The sequence below is a fragment of the Sus scrofa genome, chromosome 11, assembly GCF_000003025.6.
Source record: "Sus scrofa isolate TJ Tabasco breed Duroc chromosome 11, Sscrofa11.1, whole genome shotgun sequence".
Taxonomy (NCBI): Eukaryota; Metazoa; Chordata; class Mammalia; order Artiodactyla; family Suidae; genus Sus; species Sus scrofa.
Window position 1 is genome coordinate 67,972,013 of NC_010453.5, and position 21,768 is coordinate 67,993,780.

General features: G+C 44.2%; 1 protein-coding gene across 23 annotated transcripts in view; it reads right to left on the minus strand.

Moving 5' to 3' along the window:
• The window catches only part of DOCK9 (dedicator of cytokinesis 9), a 288,344-nt gene that overhangs the window by 208,004 nt on the left and 58,572 nt on the right, over positions 1-21,768 (minus strand). For 8 of the 23 annotated variants that reach the window (XM_021065825.1, XM_021065845.1, XM_021065822.1 and 5 more), the window contains exon 1: positions 13,331-14,612. The exons of 7 other annotated variants lie outside the window; for them this stretch is intronic. In XM_021065825.1, the coding sequence (XP_020921484.1) occupies positions 13,331-13,492 (162 nt within the window). In that variant the 5' untranslated portion in view covers positions 13,493-14,612. Of the gene's footprint in view, positions 1-13,330; positions 14,614-21,768 lie in introns of those variants that run through there. 8 more of the 23 variants (XM_021065839.1, XM_021065835.1, XM_021065833.1 and 5 more) reach the window with 3 other exon arrangements.

The following is a 21,768-nucleotide window of genomic DNA, read 5'->3' on the forward strand; positions in this document are numbered from 1 at the left end:
ACCAGTAAGTACACACAAAGAGCTTGGAACAGTGCGTGAAAACTAGGCAACAGTCAATGAACGTCAGCTGCTCCGATGGTGGCGGGGGGGAGGCAGGATGACTTTAGTCAATGATGACGTGATCACGTCCCTGCTCCACTACTTCAGCCCCTTCTGAAGGGCAGAGAGGACACTCACCCTGAAAGTCCACTGTGCACAGGTCTCATTAAATGGTTTACGAAGAGTGAAGGGGGCTCTGTCGGGGCACCAGAGGCAAGAGGCTGAAACAAACACATGCAGGCAAAGCTCCTCCAGCTCTGGGTATTTAGGGGGCAGTGATCCCACTTCCAAATGCAAACCTCCCCATGCTCCACCTCCCTGACCGCTGTCCCAGCTCCCTTCCCTCTGCCCGGCGGGCCCTGGGCTCCAGGGGCCCTGAGCACTTCCACCAAGATGTCAAGCACTCCCACGCCTTCCTCATCGGGCTGGGACCCACAACTCCACCGACTGCCCAACCGTCACAGCCCACTGGTTCATTCTCATGTACTAACCTCAAACTCAGGATGTCCCTTAATGAAATTCTCCTCTCCATCCCAATCCCCCAGACTCAGCTTTCAAAACTGGTCCCCAGGAGTTCCCATTGTGGCTCAGCGGGATAAGAACCCAATCAGTATCCACGAGGACGCAGGTTTGATCCCTGGCCCTGCTCAGCGGGAGAAGGATCTGGCATTGCCGTGAGCTGTAGTGTATGCCGCAGACACGGCTCGGATCCCATGATGCTATGGCTGTGGTGTACGCAGGCAGCTGCAGCTCTGATTCAACCCCTAGCCTGGGAACTTCTATATGCTTCAGGTACAGCCTTTAAAAGAAACAAAACAAAGAAAACCCCTGGTCCTCAGCTCCGAAGTCGGCACCCTGGAAGTGCCCATGGCACACACAACACTCCTGAGGTCTTTCTCTCTCGTGTAACTATCCCTCAAATCCACATCTTCCCTCCATCTCTACTGCATCTCCCTCACCACCCATCTCCCGAGTGAATGGCCACCAGCAGCTGTCACCTGCTGCACCGCCAGCCTCCTCACTAGAGTTCCTATCTTCAGAGCCCCCTCTCTCCAACCATTATCCACTCTAGAGTCTGAGAGGTGGTTCTGAAATATCAGTCTGACCATGTCTTTCCTTGTCTAAAAGCTTCAGTAAACCACTCCCTTCCAACATCAGAACAGACCCACCATGATCCGGTCTGTGCTTGCCTCTCTAGCCTCACTGGTCACCAATGACCCCACCACTGTCCTCCAGCCCAAGAGGCCTCCCCCAGCCTTGTGGAATTAGAGCGGCAACATGGAGGTCTCAGCCCTCCCTCCCTGGGGACTCTGCTCCTTCCACGGGAATGTCCTTCATCCACCCCTTCGGCTGGTTAACTTCTCCTCCTTCAAGCCTCAAGTTAGACATCACCTCCTCCAGGAAGCTTCCTTGACTCTGTCTCGAAGGGGAGTTAGGAGTCCCTTACAGGTTTTCTCCTGGTAGCGGGGCTTATCCCCTTCACAGCCCACAGCCCACACAGGAGTTCTCCAGGCCTCCTGTGGCTTATTCGCCATTGTGTTAGCAGGCATCCAGTGGACACTGGGTGTGACATAATAAGAAATACGTATTCGATCTCTGCCCTGGTTCTGCAACAGAGCTTCTAAAACTCCTGTAATTCAGGGAATGATGGGGTAAGAGGAATATCCTGTTATATATGATGCTTTACACAATAAACCCACCATACATGAGTTTTCGCTTAGAGCGAAAACTCTTAGAGCAGGAGGGGTTGGTTGCCAGAGAAACCAATCCTGTGAACAGAGGGTTGTATCTTTCAGCTTTGCTCCCTGACCTCTCAGAAGGGGAGAGGGGCTGGAGCTTGAGTTTAATAACTAATGGCCAATGATTTTATCAATCATGCCTACACAGTGGAGCCTCCATTAAAAGCCCCCAATGTAGGGGTTTGGAGAGCTTCTGGGTGGGGAACACAGAGGTGCGGGGGTGGCACACCTGGAGCGGCGAGGCCACTCTGGAGCCCCCTCCCCACACCTCGCTCTATGCATCTCCAGCACCTGGCTGTTCCTGAGCCGTATCCTTTATAACAAACCGGTGACAGTAAGTGAAGTATTTTCCTGAGTTCTGTGAGCCAGTCTAGCAAATCATCCAATCCAGGGAGGCGGTGGCAGGAACCCCTGATTTATAGCTGACTGGCCAGAAGCACAGGGGGCAACCTGGGAATATAAGAAGTGGAGGCGGCCTTGAAGAATTGAGCCCTTGAGCCCGCAACCTGCGGGATCTGCACTAACTCTGGATCGTTAGTATCCAAATTGTTTCAGGTGAGGGGAAAACCTCACACATTTGGTGCCTGAGGTGTCTGAGTAGAGGAAACACTTTTTCCAGTAGAGGGGAAAAAAACAAGAAACAAATTTCAGGGTCCTCTTCTGATCGCTCTTCGACAATAAAGAAGGCATAGAGAAATCAGAGTAACTTGTGAGACTAGTTCTGCAATGACGCTGCTACCTATTTCACAAGCCTAGAAAACACAAGTAATACCCAACATGCAGAAGGGGAAAACTGATTAGAATATAGGACGGCCCAGGTGGTAGACCTGTACATGCAGATTCTCATCACACAGACCCTGGAAAGGCAGAACCTACCCCAGAAGAGAAGAGAAAGCTTAGCCTTCGGCACCTGGTCCTGTGTCCCTCTGCTCGGGTTCACAAGTCACATCGACTTCGGTTTTCTAGGATGTGGGTTTTTCCTTGGCAGGAAAACAAACGTTTATTGAACCGCATCTTAGGATAAAGCCTTGGATTGTTCATTGATATGTGAAAAAAATAAAGTACCCCTTTATCCAGTATTTCAGTACTGAGGTGATAACAAAAAATTACACACACACACACACAAATAGACATAGTTGTATATAGATTCATGCTCAAACGCATTTCCAAAACTTAACACGCATAAAATGCAGGGAAGGAGGGAAGTTAATTATCTTCAGAATTCACATAATGTATAAAAGAAAGCTAGAATTCACTCTCCATCTACTAAGATACAGATGTATTTCCTTCAGACACAAACACAATTGGTTTGGAAACTCTGGTATTACCTCTGCTTACAGTTTGCTGGGACCCCTTTTGTTAGCAAAGACCGGATACACAAAAAATGTAGATTCAAATCAAGGTTGCTTGAGGATGCAGCTGGCACATTGGAATTTTTCTTTCATCAAAATGCACCAGAGAGTCCTTATAAAGACAAGCTTGATCTACATTATGAGCAAGCTATTTCACAAGGAAACAGATTTATAAATATACTTTACACTCAATCCTTAACCCTTGGCTCCTGAATCTTTACCAATACACACTTTATAAAAACTACCTAATTCAGCAACTTATGCAGTATAGGCTGTTTATCTTAAAAATATAGAATTATGTCTCTCTCCTCAAATTCTTTATTTCTGGAGTTCCCGCCATGGCTCAGCGGTCAACGAATCCGACTAGGAACCATGAGATTGTGGGTTCGATCCCTGGCCTTGCCCAGTGGGTTAAGGATCTGGCGTTGCTGTGAGCTGTGTATAGGTTGCAGATGTGACTCAGATCTGGCCTTGCTGTGGCTGTGGTGTAGGCCAGCAGCTGTAGCTCTGATTAGACCCCTAGCCTGGGAACCTCCAAATGCTGCAGGAGCAGCCATAGAAAAGGCAAAAAGACCAAAAAAAAAAAAAATTCTTTATTTCTATTTTCACCAAACTGTAATTAAACTGACAGCTGGATAAGAACTTTGCTTATATAGTGGACAAAGAATAGCGCCAAAACCAAGCCTAGTACATAAAGGAACATAAACTATAACAAAGACAGGATCACAAATCAATGACTAAGGAATGGATTATTCAAAATACAGAACGGGGACAAATGAGTGTTGGGGGTAAGGAGGAACTCAAATGAGAGCTTCAACCAAACTATATATCCAGTAAACTCTGGACTGACTAAAGCAGGGCTAAGCAAACTTTCTGTAAAGGATCAGCTAAAAAATATTGTAAGTCAGTAAATATTATAGACCCCTGTTGTGACTACTCAATTCCGTCACTATGAAAGAAGTCAGAGACAACTTGAAAACAAATTAAGTATGGCTTTGTGCCAATAAAACTTTTTTTGTAAAACCAGGCAGCAAGCAGTTCCCTTGGATGAAAGGGCCAAATAGTAAATCAATAAATAAGCAAGCAAACAAATTCTAGAAGAAAATAATGGTGAATATCTGACCTGACATAGGCAAAAATTTCTAAGCATAAAAGTAATGGAAGGAGTTCCCGCCATGGCTCAGCGGTCAACGAATCCGACTAGGAACCATGAGATTGTGGGTTCGATCCCTGGCCTTGCTCAGTGGGTTAAGGATCCAGCATTGCCATGAGCTGTGGTGTAGGTCGCAGATGCAGCTTGGATCCCGCGTTGCTGTGGCTCTGGCGTAGGCCGGCGGCTACAGCTCTGATTCGACCCCTAGCCTGGGAACCTCCATATGCCGCGGGAGCACCCCTAGAAAAGGCAAAAAGACCAAAAAAAAAAAAAAGTAATGGAAGAAATCACAGAGGAAAGACTATTATGCTTATCACACACATGTAAACTCGTTATTAAAACAGGTACTATAAAGAAAGTAAACAAAATTAAAGTCAAATGACAAAATGGAGAAATATTTGACAGGAACATAAAGAATTTGGAGTGTGAAATTTTATCTTTGTCTCTCAAACTGGCAAGATGATGTTGGCAATCATATTTAAAACAAGATTAATATTCACTGGTGCTAGGAATGTAACTTGGATCAATCGTCAAGGAATAAAAACAATATGCCTTAAAGGGCCTTCTAAAAATTCGCTCCTGCCAGAACAAGTTCATGACTGTGAATCTAGCCCATGAAAATAATTACGGATCCATAGAAAGCTGTTTGGGTAAAGATGTCACCAGTAAGCCTAATGTATGACAACCTGAATGCCTAACAAGAGAAAGGTATTTCAAGAAATTCTAGTAAATACATCACAATGGACTATTACACACATATTAAATAACATGTTAGCTGAGAAAACGTAAGATGGGAAAAGAATCTGAAAGAGAATGGATGTGTTACATGTATGACACTGACTTTGTTGTACAGCAAAACTCACCACTGTAAATCAACTGTATTTCAATAAAACTTTTAAAGGGGGGAAAAAGGTAAAAAAAAAGAGAAAATGGTAAGAGAAAAAAGCATCAGAATTATTTATGGAATATTATAGTATTTTTATATCTGCATAAACAGGGGAAAATATTAGAAAACACAATACATGTTAAGCAGTAATTATTTCTGGGTTGTGGACTATGGCTGGTTTTGTTTTCCTCTTTATTTTTCTCTGTAGTCTCCAAATTTTCTAAGGTGATTATGTATTCTAAATATGAAAGATAATCAGTGCTACTTTTACACAACAAAAAAGTTGTTGCTTCTCCCCAAATCTGCAGGAGAAACATAAGTCAGCTAGTCTGAATATCAAAAAAGCAAGCCGAGCAAAACAATAACAGTCTTACTCATCTGTTTCCACTCAATATTTCTGTGGCTCTTTCCTCTTTAATGTCTATGAAAAAGCTACCAACTCTAAAAGGTTGAAGACCTCCCAGAATAAACACATTCCAGCCCCTACAATGGAACATTTCAGAATTCCCCTGGGATATTTAAGAATGCTAGTGGTCATGCTTCCAGAAGTTGAGGCAAAATTAGTGCTAATTTGAACCCTGGTATGACTGTATGACTATGTTACTGCCTAAGCATATAGCAATCTAAGCTGATATTATTCTGCTGAGCAGCTAACTCCATCAACAGCTTAATAAAAAGCAATAATGAAGGCAAACTGCTTGAAGAAGTTACAAGGGCAGAAAACACATTTTCTCATCTTCAATTTTTAAAAATCGCAAAACAGTATTTCTGGAGGGCAATCTGGCTACAGGTAACAAAATTTTTTAAAAGCGAATATAATTTATATATATATATTTTTTAATTTTTTGTCTTTTTGCCTTTTCTAGGGCTGCTCCCTCGGCATATGGAGGTTCCCAGGTTAGGGGTCTAATCGGAGTTGTAGCCCTGGCCTACACCAGAGCCAGAGCAACGTGGGATCCAAGCTGCATCTTCGACCTACACCACAGCTCACGGCAACACCGGATTCTTCACCCACCGAGCAAGGCCAGGAATGGAACCTACAACCTCATGGTTCCTAGTCAGGTTCGTTAACCACTGCGCCACAACAGGAACTCCTAAAGCAAATATATTTTGACCCAGCTATTCCAAGTCTAGAAGTCTGTGCTAAGAAAATAATTTAACAAGTATTTCAAGTACTTATGCAAAGACGTTTATCATACATTGGCAATTGCAAAACAAATGGAATGGGTATAGGTTAAATAAAATGTCACTTCCTCCACCGTGAATGTTTGTGGCCCCACATAATTCAGACGTTGAAACCTAATTCCCAATGCGTAGGTGTTTGGAGGGGAGACCCCTGAGGTTGGAACCACCATGAAGGGGGTTAACGCTCTTTATAAAAGAGGCCCCCTTGGAGTTCCTGTCGTGGCTCAGTGGAAAAGAATCCGACTAGGAACCATGAGGTTGCAGGTTCAATCCCTGGCCTCACTCAGCGGGTTAAGGATCTGGCGTTACTGTGAGCTATAGCGTAGGTCACAGATCTGGTGTTGCTGTGGCTGTGGCGTAGCCCGGTGGCTACAGCTCCGATTCGACCCCTAACCTGGGAACCTCCACATGCCAAGGGTGCGGCCCTAAAAAAAAAAAAAAAAAAAAGAGGCCCCCAAAGAGCTCCCTCACCCGCTCCTCCATGTGAGAGGACAGCCACCCAGTGAACAAGAAGTGGGTCCTCACCAGACAGCAAATCTATAGATGCCTTGATTTGAATTTCCCATCCTCCAGAACTGTGAGAAACACACATTTATTGTTTATAAGTCACTCAATCTATGTTAATCTGTTATAGCAGCCTGAAATGAACTAAGACACGTCCATACAATGACATGACGCTATTAAGAATGAGATATGATTATAGCATACTCATGAACATGGAAAGATGCTTGTGAGTCTATTTAAATCAAGTAACAAGACTAGATAACAAAATACTAGCCAGTATTGTTAAGAGCCAGCTTGGGCTGCCATAACAAAATACCACAGACTGAGTGGCCTAAACAACAGAAATTTATTTTCTCAGAGTTCTGGAGGCTACTGTTCAAGGTCAGGGTGCCAGCACGGTCGGTCGGTTCCTGGTAAGGACCCTCCTCCTGGGTCACAGACAGCTGCCTCTGGCTGTGTGCTCACATGGCAGAGAGATTTCTCCCTCTTCTCCGATGACCACAGTCCTACTGGGTTAGGGCCCCACCCTTACAACCGCATTTAACTAAAGACCCAATCTCCAGATGCAGTCACCCTGCAGATTTAGGCTTGTACGTATCAATTGCAGGTAGGAAAAAGAACACAGTTCAGTCCATGGCAACTCTACCTACCTACCTAGATATAGATATAGATAAATATATATCTAGATATATATAATTTTTATGAGCAACACTTCCCATGGATGAAATTCTAGAAGGTTTTGCCTCAAAACGTTTATATCAGCACATACAGTACACTGGGTTTCTATGAGTATTAATTTCCTATTTACGATTGAATAATAATATTAAAAAGATGGTAAATTTTTTAAATCACTGGGGAAATGTACAATACTCTCTCTTGCTAGCTCGTGCTGGCTGCACTCACAAAAAGCAGCATCGATAAAGCAATGCCATCTCAGGATGCAGGAAATGGATCTAGGAATCTGAGCAGACTGTTCCTTGAAAACATCAACCCAATTTACTGCTGGGATCAAAAGAGGTAACCAAACCTCCTGGGCATCATTAGGAAGGATGGAAATAAAATGGAAAACTGCGCCTACCCAAAGCCATGGTCCTGTGACCAGACCTAGAACCAAAGGAGTGTTCCAGAAGGCAGCCAAGCAGGTTTCTGTTTTCTTAAACCTCAAGGCAGTTGTGGCGGTATAAGAAACCGTTAGGAGAGAACACCTAAAATAATCCAGATCGGCCCTTCCTTTCCCCACTGCCTCAAGTGGGCAGGGGTTACACACTTTTCACGTGCCTTCTGTCCCTGGTTATACCATTACCTCCCCTCCCCGGCCCCCAGCCACCCAGCCACACACACGCAGCACTACAGGCTCCAGAGAGCGAAGAGCGTATGGCCTGCCACTCTGCTCTCCGCACAGGGCACACGGGAGAAGGCCAAGGATTCTTCCAGCCAAGAGCTATCTTACACGAGGAAGGCCTGTTGAGCCTGGGGCGACTACGGCGGTCTGATAAAATTCTATGCAGCGAGACAAGCTGAGAAACCACTGAGGACAGGTAGCCAATATTGTAACAGGAGAAGCACGAAAACTCCAAAGGTTTAGGGAGGTAAGAGAAAAAGGGTAACTGCTAATTTACAATGGATAAAATGATCGCTCTATCATCGCAGCGTGTCACAAAAGAAACTGAAGACAAGAAAGCTTGTTTTCTGGGAGTTCCCGTCGTGGCGCAGTGGTTAACGAATCCGACTAGGAACGATGAGGTTGAGGGTTCGGTCCCTGCCCTTGCTCAGTGGGTTGGGGATCCAGCATTGCCGTGAGCTGTGGTGTAGGTTGCAGACGCGGCTCGGATCCCGCGTTGCTGTGGCTCTGGTGTAGGCCAGGTGGCTATAGCTCCGATTGGACCCCTAGCCTGGGAACCTCCATATGCCGTGGGAGCGGCCCAAGAAATAGCAAAAAAAAAAAAAAGAAAGCTTGTTTTCTGCCCTGGTGACCGGCAGGAGTGTGCCTTCCTCACTGCTCCCTATGAAGCTGCTGACAGAGGCCTCGCCGCTTCAGGGTTCGAACCGAGTGAGTTCTTCCACACCGGTTATAACTGGGAAAAAGAGAATACGGTACAGAACAATCCCACGGCTCCTCAGTTTGTCCACTGACACAGGAAGAGCAGGGAAGATTCTAGTTCTGGCTACGAGTAAAACAGGTCAAGTTCTAGTCACCCAGGCTGAGTCCATCACACACCTCCCAGATGAGGAAAAATGGGATTTATGAGCGTTTTGTCTCAGCTCAAGCTGCCCCTCCTGGTGGAAGGTGCCTGGGCCAAGCCGTGCCTTCATGCCCTCTGACCGTGCCCATTGGGGCCTGAGCGCCCCCCTCATTCCTGGACATTCAACACCCAGCACAAAGAAGCACTCAAAGGCAAACTTGAAGGAGCTGAACTTTCATTAATTAGAAAAGAGAGACTTTAGAAAAAAATACCTATACACGGGAAGAAAATCTGTCCCAACTCAGTCCTGCCCCTCCACCATGGCAGAATCACTAACCAAAATTTAAGCGTGCGCACTTGAAATTCAGTCAGTCCACAACTGCCAGATAAGCCCTTTCCCCAGTGTACCACCCATCGTGGGGCTGATTCGTGTCTTTTAGGCATAAAAAGAAGCTTCCTGTACACGATCACACAGCTTCGGCCTCACAAAACTAATGTCTGCATTCAAGATAATTGATTTTTTTAAACAAGTATACTTTAATAAAAAAACAAGTAATTTTTAGATAAAAGATAAAGATTTAACATATAGCACAAATGCCAACTGAATTATAGAAAAATGTCTTAATTCTGATACAGCATTTAGCACGAGAAAAACATGCAACTTACGTTAGAAGAAAATGTAAAAAAAAAAGGCAAGCTTAATAAAATAAGATTTTTATGGAATTAAATTAATTTAATGTTTAAACAAAGAAATCTGATTTTGCTTCAGAGCCAACTTAAAGGTTTTTTCTTCACTATATAGTTCTCTATTAGATTATTAATACATATTCTGCTTTGTTTGAAAAGGATTTAAGGTGATTTACATAAATACATACAGAAGAAGATTAAAAGTATTTTAATAAGCAGATGAGAAAAAGCAGACAATGATAAAATAGTAGTACAGGAAAATAAGAAGCAAAGGTTTAAGGGCAATACAAAAAAACAAATCATTTTGAAAGAATCTATGTATCTGTTAGAACCAGATCATATATGTGAACTTGCTTTTAATAGTCAATTGAAGCGAAAGCTGAGGTCAGCTGCATAATCATAATGTATCCAAGAAAAATAAAGCAGTTCCTCAGGAAAAGCACAACCATTCAGAGCATGGAGAGAAGAAATTCCTTCCAGGGCTCCTCATAAAAGGAGTACTAAAAAACAGAAATAATTATGATTGCTAACAATTAGCACTAACTTACACGCTGTCCTAAGAACTTTAGACCTATTCACTCATTTAGCAACACCATGAGGTAATAAGTACTGTTATTATCTGCATTTAATGGATTAAAGAACCTGAGGAACAGAGAGGTTAAGTAAATTGTCTGAACTCACACAGCAAGCAAGCAGTGGATCTGGGATTCAAATCCTGAAGCCTGGCTCCAGTTGGCACTCTTAGCCAACTACACTGTCGGTGCCACTCTGCTGCTCTGAAAGCAAATGAGCAGTGCCCTCAACACCCTCACAGTGGACATGACTTTCATAAGGATGTTTCTATGATGCCCTTCGGTGTGGGCAAGAGAAAAACACAAAGCTTAGTTCAGGAGCAGCGATTCCACTGAGGCCAAAATGAGATAGTCCCCCCGTGCAGGTGCCGATGGACAGGCAGACAGATACCTGGGATACTGCAGAATCTCTAGAAGAAGGGTGGCCTCATGACCAGGATGTCTCCTCCACCAGGTTTGTTATGCATTGAGTGGCGGGGTGGGGGTTATACCCTGAGGAGCAGGCACCATGCAGCTCTACCTGCTGACAGTAAGGCAGAGCCACAGGCCGGAGCTGCAGGAAGGACAGACACCCTCCCGACCAAGGCTGAGGAGCCTGACAGTGACCCACGCCTGCCTGATGGGAAGGGCAGCCTGCTCTGCATGGAGCAGGCCTGAGGGGGTGCCGGTGGGCAGCCCTCTCTTCGTAAAGGGTTTGGCTGGATCGAACCAAAGGACGAGAAGGTCCTAAATGCCCACATCACAGAAGAGGCCTCAACAGAGACAGCCCAGGCAATATCCAAAGACAGTATCATCAACTGTCACTCAGGACCATAGCGCGCCCACAGAACAGCCAGCCTTGGACCATATAACTTCTAAAGATAGCTCAAAAAATTTTTTGGGGAAAAAAAAAAGGACTGGTTTTAGAAGATAACATGTCTTCTCAACAGCTTCTCCAAGTTCAAGTTCAGGACCATTAAAACTATTTCACTAGAATTCCCTCATTAACCAACCACTTACTAGGAATCAGGTGTCGTTCTGGCTGTTGGGGCAGAGCAGTAAGTGAAACAGACAAAAATCCCTACCATCATAAATCTTACTCCTGCGTAAGTACTACAGTAACACTAATTACTATTACTGTACTTATGCTGTTATTGCCGCTTAACTGTGTGTCAGGTGAGATCAGCATTAGGGAGAAACTATGGTGGGGACTCAGAGAAGGATGTGCTGGGGGCACAGCAGCATTACACCGGTGCGCAAAGGCCAAGGCGACATCTGAGCAAAGCCCACAAGAGGCCGGGGGTGGACCAGGTAAACGCCTGGGTAGAGATCCGAGGAGGAGAGGCCAGAGAGAAGGATCGGGACATCAAGGAGGAAAGAGGGAGCAGTGGGCAGGCAGGGATGGATCTGAAACCACTAGAACTGACTCTGAGCAGAGAAGGATGGTCTGGCTCTCCTTTGCAAAGGACCACTATCTGCCAAACAGAGAAGAAGCCACAGGGTCCAGGACAGAGGCAGGGAGGCAAGTGTGGAATGAGAAGGGCATCTTTCCACCCACAGCACCTCGGCTACATGCACACACGGTCCTGCCATCTTTCTGGGTCTGCAGTTGTGGCCAAGGGTGGTGGGCAGAGAGCATCCAGTCCACGGCACAAGACCAGTGTTTTGGAATCTGGAACCAGAGCTCCCACAATGCCCCTGGCAGTATATATTCCCTCTTGGAATAAAACAGAAATAAAAACACACACAGAGACAGAGTCTCTCAAAGGCAGGTTAACCAAACACAAGTCAGTGCAGCCTGGGGGGACAGAAGCTGGTGGCACGGGAGAGGCAATGGCATCACAGGCCACACCACTCCAGGGCTGTCAGGGGTATGGATACGCTAATGGCACAGACGCGGTAATGAGCCAGTCCTTCTAATCTCTGATGCCAGCTCTTCTCAAAAGCGTATCCCAAAATACCTTAGGGTTTAAAATATTTAATAGTTAAAACAGCACCACTTAAACTCCATTCCCCCACATAACACTCTCTGCTTTCCAAAACGCATCTGATGCCCCAAGATGCTCTCTCTTCTCTCCTCCCAAGGACTGTGGGAGCTAACACCACATAAGCCGCTCCAAAACATGCACTCGCTCGGGGCTCCTGCAAGGTCGGGGCGACCTGGTCTGATCCCGAGGTGCACAGGGCACGCCAGCCTCCCTCTCAGTCTCAGACAGCAGCCTAAGGACCAGGAGAGGTTTCGGGGTTCCCGCACGCCCTGCCCTCGCCATACTGAGCGCCTGCTGGCCATCCTCACGCACAGAAGCTCCCACGTATATCATCCCCCCACTCGTTCTGACAAAAACTGGGCTAAGAACAGGAGAAATGGCAGGGCACCCTGAGAGAGGAGGAGCCCGGGCGGCTGTGAGCAGGCCAGCGAGAGGCACACCCATCTGTGCCCTGACACCTCCCCGTGCGCTGGAAAGGAGGAGAGAACACACAAGTGCCAGCGAAGCCTCCTTCGGCTCTCAAGAGCCTTCCCCTGAAAACATGAGAAACAGCTGGATTTAAAAATAATAAAACTGTAAAGATGTTTCTCACACCCATTAGTTTTCTTTCATGTTCCCTTTAAATGTCTCCCCGGAATCGAAGGACTGACCACAAGCCATTAGTAAGGAAATCCAGCCAAGTAAAAGGCTAAGATGTAAAGGGACCGAATAATTCACCATCATAGGTAGAGGGTTAAACATAAATTACCCTAAATACAGGCTTTGCCTAGTATTATTTCTGGGACTATACCAAGAACATGTAAGCCCATAAAGCTAACTTAGAAAACTGTTCTGTAATCAATTATCTTAGTCCAGCTGCTCTCTTATCAGCTTTGATGAACACATGACATTCTCACACATACAAACAGGCACCTCCTAATTTAAACTTAAGGCCACTAATTACCCATTTATACACACAGGCTATGCAAGCATACTGAAATAAAGAAATGTATTTGCTTTACAAGTAAAGATTCGTTTATTCTAACACCATCAAACTACTTGTTAATTAAGAGACAGGATTTACCAGGCAGGAGGAGATCAATAGTTCTGAATCTTCTTTTGTCCAGTTGTAGGCTGTGTATTCAAGGGCATTATTCTCTCCTTGCTGTTTGCACATATAAGCACAGTTTCTTTCAAAAACGGTGCGGATGCCTTTAAACAGAATCACACTAGTAGTGCAACCCATCCCCAAGGTGTGGATGTTCAGATTTCTAGCAAGCTCTACTCCATTTCCACATCATCGTCCTTGGCTCTGCAGAGCAGGCTCCCACTGTACCATCTTCATGACAGGCAGTTGCCGACACCAGAACAGAAGGGAAGCTCCGAGCTGCTGTACTAGATTCCGCTCCTGCCCAACAGCCTGACAAAAAAAATCCGGGCTCCGAGCAGAAAACAGGAGGGGAGGTGCAAAAACAAGATGACACACCTCGGATGCACCAAAACCTTTAAAGTATCGTTTTTCCAATAGATTTCTTCACTGTTAATGTCAAAGAACAAATAAGCAGAAGATTTCCATGTGATTACTGGAAAACCGCCGGCTCTTGTGATTTGCCTGGGATTGTTCTGAATCTCAGAACCTGCCCAAAATGAAAAAGACGGTGCCAGACAGCCACCCTGCTGCAGATGCTGCTGGAAGGCACAAAGAATGTTCATCTGCTGCAAGAAACCTCTCTCCCAGAATGCTTAGCCTAGCATCTATATTAGCAAACATCTCTTTCCTTGACCTAAATATGCTGTTTGTTTAATCCTGCATCAGCGAGGAACAGAGAAGCAAAAGGGAAAAAAAAAAGTCCAAAAACGAGAGGAATCACTAAGATGACTGCTGCTATGGAAACATGTGTAAGTCCACTTCAAACAACCTTTTGCGTGTGTGGGTAACAGCTTGCTGACAGCAAACCACAAGGGAACACGAAATTGCTGTGTCAATCCTGACTTCTGCCCACTTCCACCCTTTGCTACAAAGGGAGCTGGCAAGTTTTGCACTGCCTAAAGGAATTCTCCTGGGTCTCCTACCCAAAGATGCAAATGAGAACATGGATACGGGGTGACCTGGCACCTTCTGAAGCCATGGCAAATGCCCGTTTAAGTCCCACAGATAACAAGGTAATTATTTTTGATGAATAAATAATCCAGGTCCTTCCTCCACAGAAAAACTCAGTAACACTACACTACCTGGTACGTATCTCTGGGGATGGCTGATAGGAGAGCTTGGCATTGACATAACAGCAAGTTGGCTCGGGCTGTTTTCCTTTTAGAAAATGGAAAGGGAATTACGTAAAAAGACCAGTTGAACACACAGGGAAACCCCTCCCACCCACCACATGCATCTAGAAAAGTTACTGCTCTTTTAAAATCTGTTCTCTTATTCTCCCCTTTTTCACAAAACAACAGATGGTTTTCATTTTCTATCTATAGATCTCAAAGTTGGAGTGAATTATAATTGAGTACCTGTAAGTTGGTAATAGAAACCTGTGTAACACAGTGAAAACAGATCTTCAGAGAACACCAGGCAGTCACATAATTGTAACATTTCTGTTTTCCATGTTTACCTACTAGGCCCAACATATAAGCAAAAGTCTAGGTTCCTCTAGCTCCTGAATTTTTATGCAAAGTGTATCAAATAGCTACAGAGAGCAAAGGAGTAGTGATACTGGCCACAGGTGGAAAAAAAAGCCCCAGACTAGATACATGTGGTCTATAGAATCTGGAGAGGATGGGCTTCAGAACGGTAATTCTGTTAAAACAGGGCTACAGTGTCCAAGGTGATACCCAAATCCTGACATCAGGAGATCCTTGTCTGATGTGACATCACAATGCTGGAGAGAAATAACATGAATATTGCAGACTAAAACACTAAACACCTTGGTTAAAAAATATCTGCCTTGAGCGTTCCCATTGTTGCTCAGGAGTAACAAACACAACTACTATCCATAAGGATGCAGATTTCACCCCTGGCCTTGCCCAGTGGCTTAAGTATCCAGTGTTGCCATGAGCCGTGGTGTGGTTCACAGATGGGGCTTGGATGGGCATTGCTGTGGCTGTGGTGTAGGCCAGCAGTTGCAACTCTGGGTTCGACCCCTAGCCCGGGAACTTTCATATGCCGCAGGTCTGGCCCTAAAAATCAAAAAATAAAAATAAAAAAACTAACTGCCTTGAGATTTCAGAAAATTCACCAACTAACCTAACTTCTGTACTGTAAAGGAAACAATTTTTAAAATAATACTTAAGTGAATAAATAAATAAAGATGGGAGTTCCTGCTGTGGCAGAGTGGATTAAGAACCCAACTGCAGCAGGCACAGTGGGTTAAAGGAGTCAGTGTTGCCACAGCTGTGGCATAGGTTGCATCTGTGGCTGGAATTCAATCCCTGGCTCAGGAACTTCCATATGCCATGAGTGTGGCCATTTAAAAAAAAAAAGCACTGGGAACTATGTCTAGTCACTTATGATGGAACATAATAATGTAAGAAAAAAGAATGTATACATGTATATGTGACTGGGTCACCTTGCTGTACAGTAGAAAACTGACAGAACACTGTAAACCAGCTGTAATGGAAAAAATAAAAATCACTATAAGTGAAAAAAAAGGTACCTAGAAATTTAAACTTAACTTACTATTATTACTTATTTTAGACATCCTGGCTACAGAAGCCAGCGAATACTATTAAGATACAAAAGATCATGTTTGAACTTTACAAAGAATCATAAATGATAACCAAGCAAAGCTAAAGCTGCTAGTATATTCTATCTGATTTACTTAAAATCCTAAGTTAATATTTAAAATAATGGAAGAGAATAAACAATTTCCTAACAATCGTTCAAAGGAAAAAGCACTGTTTTCGAGATACATTAATAAGCATTTAAGCAACTTGTATCAATTTTAAATATTAATCACTTTCCAACCAACAAAATTAGTGGGCAAGAAAAACATGAAACATTTAGAGCCAAGAATTCAACAAGGTCAAAAAGAGAGTTTCATGCTAATAAAAGCATGACAAAATGAATCCTTCAAAATATATATGTGGTTTCAATTATTTTTCTGCCTCAGAATGATCTCAGATAGTTTAAAATGATAATTACCATGAATTCCGTCAGAGGACATGAATGGATGGATAATATCTATTGGCAACCAGCTCAGCTACCTACAGGGTGCATATTTCAATTCAGAGATCACATTTACTATCATATCGTGAAATATCACCGCTAACTTACACACACTCCCAAGACTGGATGTCCCCTTTGGGACCCAAACCCATGACTTCCTCTTCTGCCAGTGATACCTGGCTCTCCCAGTACCAGCCCACCCTCAGATATTCCAAGTCAGTCATCTTCTAATATGACAAATCAGGACAGCACAGTAGGACCACACAGTGGAATGTTATTCAGCCGTAAAAAAGGAATGAAGTACTGATGGATGCTGCAATGTGGGTGATGCAGAAAAAGTCATGCTGAGTGTAAAAAGCCAGGCGAAAAAGACCTCCTGTTATACAATTCTCTTTGAACAAAATGTCCAGAAAAGGTAAATCCATAGAAATAAAGTGTAGATTAGTGGCCACCAGGGATGGAGGGTGACTGCAAATAGCTACGGAATTTCTTTTAAGGGTAATGAAAATGTTCAGAAATTGGTGTTTCTAGCATATATGTTGTCTCTACACAATATACAGTGTGTGGCTATACTAAAAACCACCCGAATGAACACTTTTTATTGAAGTAGTTGGTGTACAATATTATGTAAGTTACAGTGTACCATATAGTGATTCACAATTTTTAAAGGTTATAGTCCACTAATAGCTGCTAAAAATACTGGCTATGTTCCCCATGTTGTATAAGGAACATTTTATTTTTTATTTTTTATTTTTTTTTCTTTTTGCCATTTCTTGGGCTGCTCCCTCGGCATATGGAGGTTCCTTGGCTAGGGGTCTAATCGGAGCTGTAGCCACCGGCCTACGCCACAGCCACAGCAACTCAGGATCTGAGCCATGTCTGCAACCTACACCACAGCTCACGGCAACGCCAGATCGTTAACCCACTGAGCAAGGGCAGGGATCGAACCCGCAACCTCATGGTTCCTAGTCGGATTCGTTAACCACTGCACCACGATGGGAACTCCAAGGAACATTTTAAAAGGTGAATTTTGTGGTATGTGAATACAACAAAGAGCCTGACTCCTTTTTGAGGTTCTACTGCTAACAGCTTTCAAGGCTCACCTCTCTTTCTTCCCCTTGTGGGCAAATGATAGAAAGGGCCACAGTGGCACCCTCCTTCAACGCCAGTGGGAAATTCAGGCCACTCTCGGGGACCCTCACCCCAGCCTCACCCTCTAACCACCACAAAATCCTCAAGCTGGTCTCCTTTCTCTGCTCTGTCAAGTTTTTTTAGGACCTGCTTGGGCCCAGCCCTGCTTTTCTCAGAGAACTTCACTCTGGGTGTAATAAATCTTGTCACCCTTCTGGGGTGCATCCCGTTTATATGGAATGACTCCAACGGTAAATTAGATCTTAATAAAGCCGTTGTGTAAAATAGGAGGGGCAGGAGTTCCCATCGTGGCTCAGCAGTTAACCAACCCAACTAGCATCCATGAGAACATGGCTTCAATCCCTGGTCTCGCTCAGTGGGCTAAAGATCCAGCAGTGCCATGAGCCATGGTGTAGGTCACAGACGCAGCTTGGGCCTGGCGTTGCTGTGGCTGTGGTGTAGGCTGGTAGCTGTAGCTCCGATTAGATCCCTGGCCTGGGAACCTCCATATGCCATGGGTATGGCCCTAAAAAGACCAAAAAAAAAAAAAAAAAAAAAAAAAAAGAAAGAGAGAGAGCACAGAGGATAGTATCTACTCCTCCTATTCCACAAGGTTCTCAAGTTCAGATACAATAACAGGAGAGAACTCAAAGAAGAAATTGCTATAAATATGTAAATAGCTGCTGTTTTCTATTTCATGAAGGATTACTACATGACGGCCACCATGCCTGACACAGTCACCAATGTCTGAATACTGCTGGGGCCCCACTGCCCAGGAATACACTAACATGGGAGGTACCTGGGGCTGCCCTCGGGGCATGCATTTTCGGTCTGGGAAAGGGGCTCCACGCTGTGCAAACCAGCGGAAAACCTGTACCAACAGTAAGTTCAGGGGAAGATTTGCTGGTCCCGATACACCTCAGCCCCTCAGCCACAGAGACCACCCCAAACACTTCTCAGGTCCGAGCCTCCCCAGAGCACAGCCATCTGGAGCTGCTGCTCCCACTCCCGGCTCTCTCCTCGCCAAGTGTCTTCCTGCTTCGAATCTCTTTGAAAAGTCCGAACTGTCTGGGCGGTAGATTTACTTAATACTTTCTCAGAAAGATGTGGATAAAGAAGACTCTGCAGGGACGCCTAATACAATCTAGAACTATCAACTGAATTCATACAGATATAAGCCTTCCACCCAGGTCAGACCTGGGGTCCTACCTTGGGAGGCTGGGAAGAGAGTGGCATTCTGTCCACTCCGCGGTGCTGAAATGAAGACACCACGTAACCACACACCACACGTGGCACAGCCACCCTTCATAAACTTAAATAAGTGGAGTGTGGGTAGAATGCAATCCAACATGTCATTCATTCTACTTAAGTATCCTTATGATGGCCAGTCCCTATGAAGAGCCTACCTCCATCCCCAACAGTCCATACTTCAAATATTAATGCAGTGAATTCTGCTGAACAAAGAAACCTTATTTAAGTTGGTCTGTCCACACCCTATTTTATATTCAATCAGTAAACGATAAATGACCTTTGAAAAGCCCTGTGGGTTTAAAAATAATAATAATAATAATAATAATTAAAAGAGAGAAATGTGGGTGTTGGAACAGGAAAAGGGAATTAAGATAGTGGTGAAGATGTGCAGGTTTCAGCAAAGATCATTAAAAAGATTTTTTTTTTTAATATGGGAATTATGGAAGTGTTTTTAAATAAAAACTTTTTTTTTTTTTTTTTTTGGTCTTTTTGCCATTTCTTGGGCCGCTCCTGCAGCATATGGAGGTTCCCAGGCTAGGGGTCGAATCGGAGCCGTAGCCGCCAGCCTACCCCACAGCCACAGCAACTCGGGATCCAAGCCACGTCTGCAACCTACACCACAGCTCACGGCAACGCCGGATAGTTAACCCACTGAGCAAGGCCAGGGATCGAACCCACAACCTCATGGTTCCCAGTCAGATTCGTTAACCACTGCGTCACCACGGGAACTCCTCTTTTTATTTTTTGAAGTGTAATTGCAATAGTTTTTAAAATGGCAAATTCAAACTTTATACTAGCCTTTTTATTTCCTTTTCTCATTCATGTTGAGACACTATTTCTGAACTGGTGCAGTGAGTGTAAAAATTTCAGATATTCTGCTGCTACAATGTAAGATACAAGTACTTGAGGTATGTGGGATCTGAATTTTTTCCTCTCTTCACATGTAATGACAACGTTCCCGTGGCCGTAACTCCGTATTTGAAGCACATGAAGTGCTTCATGAGTGCATTTGCACACGAATCATGCTGTGTACCTTTTCTGTGGTTTAACTCAGTATCTTGCCACTACGTGGTCTCTTCAGCTGTCTGCCCAAATAGAATTTCCTTGGAAGAGGCTAGCAGAGGCCAAGAGGATGTCCCTGTGAGTTCTGGCCATTTGTCCTCACGAGTTTGCTCTGCTTCCTCGTGTTTCACTTAGTATCCCATTTACAGTTGGATGTTGGCGCGGGCTGTGTTCACTGTGGTCTTCTATATTCACCCTGTGGGTGGAATGTGGCTTAACTATAATTGCGTTTTAAAAGAATGTGGAGTTCCCACTGTGGCTCAGCGGGTTATAAACCCCACTAGCATCCATTAGGATGTGGACTTGATCCCTGGCCTTGATCAGTGGGTTAAGGATCCGGTGCTGCTGTGAGCTGTGGTGGAGGTCACAGACATGGCTTGGATCCCATGCTGCTGTGGCTGTGGTGTAGGCAGGCAGCTGTAGCTCCAACTCGACCCCCAGCCAGGCAACTTCCATATGCTGCAGGTGCAGCCCTAAAAGGCAAAAAAAGAAAAGAATAAATAAAAATTAAAACAAAAGAATGTTACTTTGACCAAACATTCTCTGATGTGTAAGTGAATTTCACTATGTCAAGGAAGTGAAAACTTTTCTGGGAAACCAGTTTCCACATACCAGTTGCACAGATTACAGATACTGCCATCCCTCGATGCCAACTAAAACCAGACAGAACCCAAAGACAACATACAAATGGCCAAAACCCAAACGAAAAGTCACTGGAGAAATGCAAATCAAAACCATGTGACGGCACTTCATACCTACGAGGACGGCTAACATTAAAAAGACACGTCAGTAACAAGTGTTGGGGAGGATGTGGAGAGACCGGATCACTCACACGCTTTTGGTAGAAACGTAAAATAGGGCAGCTACTTTGGAAAACAGGCAGTTCCTCCTTAAGCACAGAGTTACCATAAGACCCAGCAATTCCATTCCTAGCTATATACCCAAGAAGGTTGAAAACATGTTCACACAAAAATCTGTGTATGACTGTTCCTAGCAGTATTACTCACAATAGCCAAAAACTGGAAACAACTCAAATGCCCACCAACTGATGAATGGATGAACAAAATGCTATGTACCCATACAATGAAATATTATTCAGCAATAAAAAGAAATGAACTTCTGATCCATACTACAACCTTGAAAACACTATGCCAAGTGAAAGAAGCCAGTCACAAAGGACAACATATTGTATACTTTTGTTAGTATAAAATGTCCAGAATAAGCAAATCTATAGAGACAATAGATGAGTGACTGTCTGGGGCTAGGCAGCTAGGTAGGGCAGGATTAGGGGGCAACAGCTTAGGGGTACAGAGTTTCTTTCGAAAGTAATAAAAATGTCCTCAAATTGATTATAAGGATGGATATATAACTTTGTGAATATACTGGAAACCACTGAAGGGTACACTTTAAAGGGTAAATTGTATAATACATAATGTCTTCCGTTGTTAAAAAATGTAAGGCCATATGAGGGACAACACAGGCAGAACATTCTTTGAGATAAATCATCTTTTTGATCTGTCTCCTAAAACAAAGGAAATAAAACCAAAGCAAAGGAAACCACCAAAAAACAAAGACAACCTACTGAATGTGAGGAAGTATTTGCACAGGATATAACCGATAAGGGGTTAATATGTAAAATATATAAATACCTTATACATCTCAACACCAAAAAAACAAACAAACTGGAGTTCCCTGGTGGCTTGGTGGATTCCCTGCGCTGTCACTGCTGTGGAGCAAGTCTGATCCCTAGCCAGGGAACTTCCAAATGCCACAGGCACAATTAAAAATAAAAAATAAAATAAAAAATGGGCAGAAGACCTGAATAAATATTTCTCCCAAAAGGACATGCAAGAGGCACACAAAAAGATGCTCAACATCACCAATCATTAGGGAAATGCAAATCAAAACTACAAGAT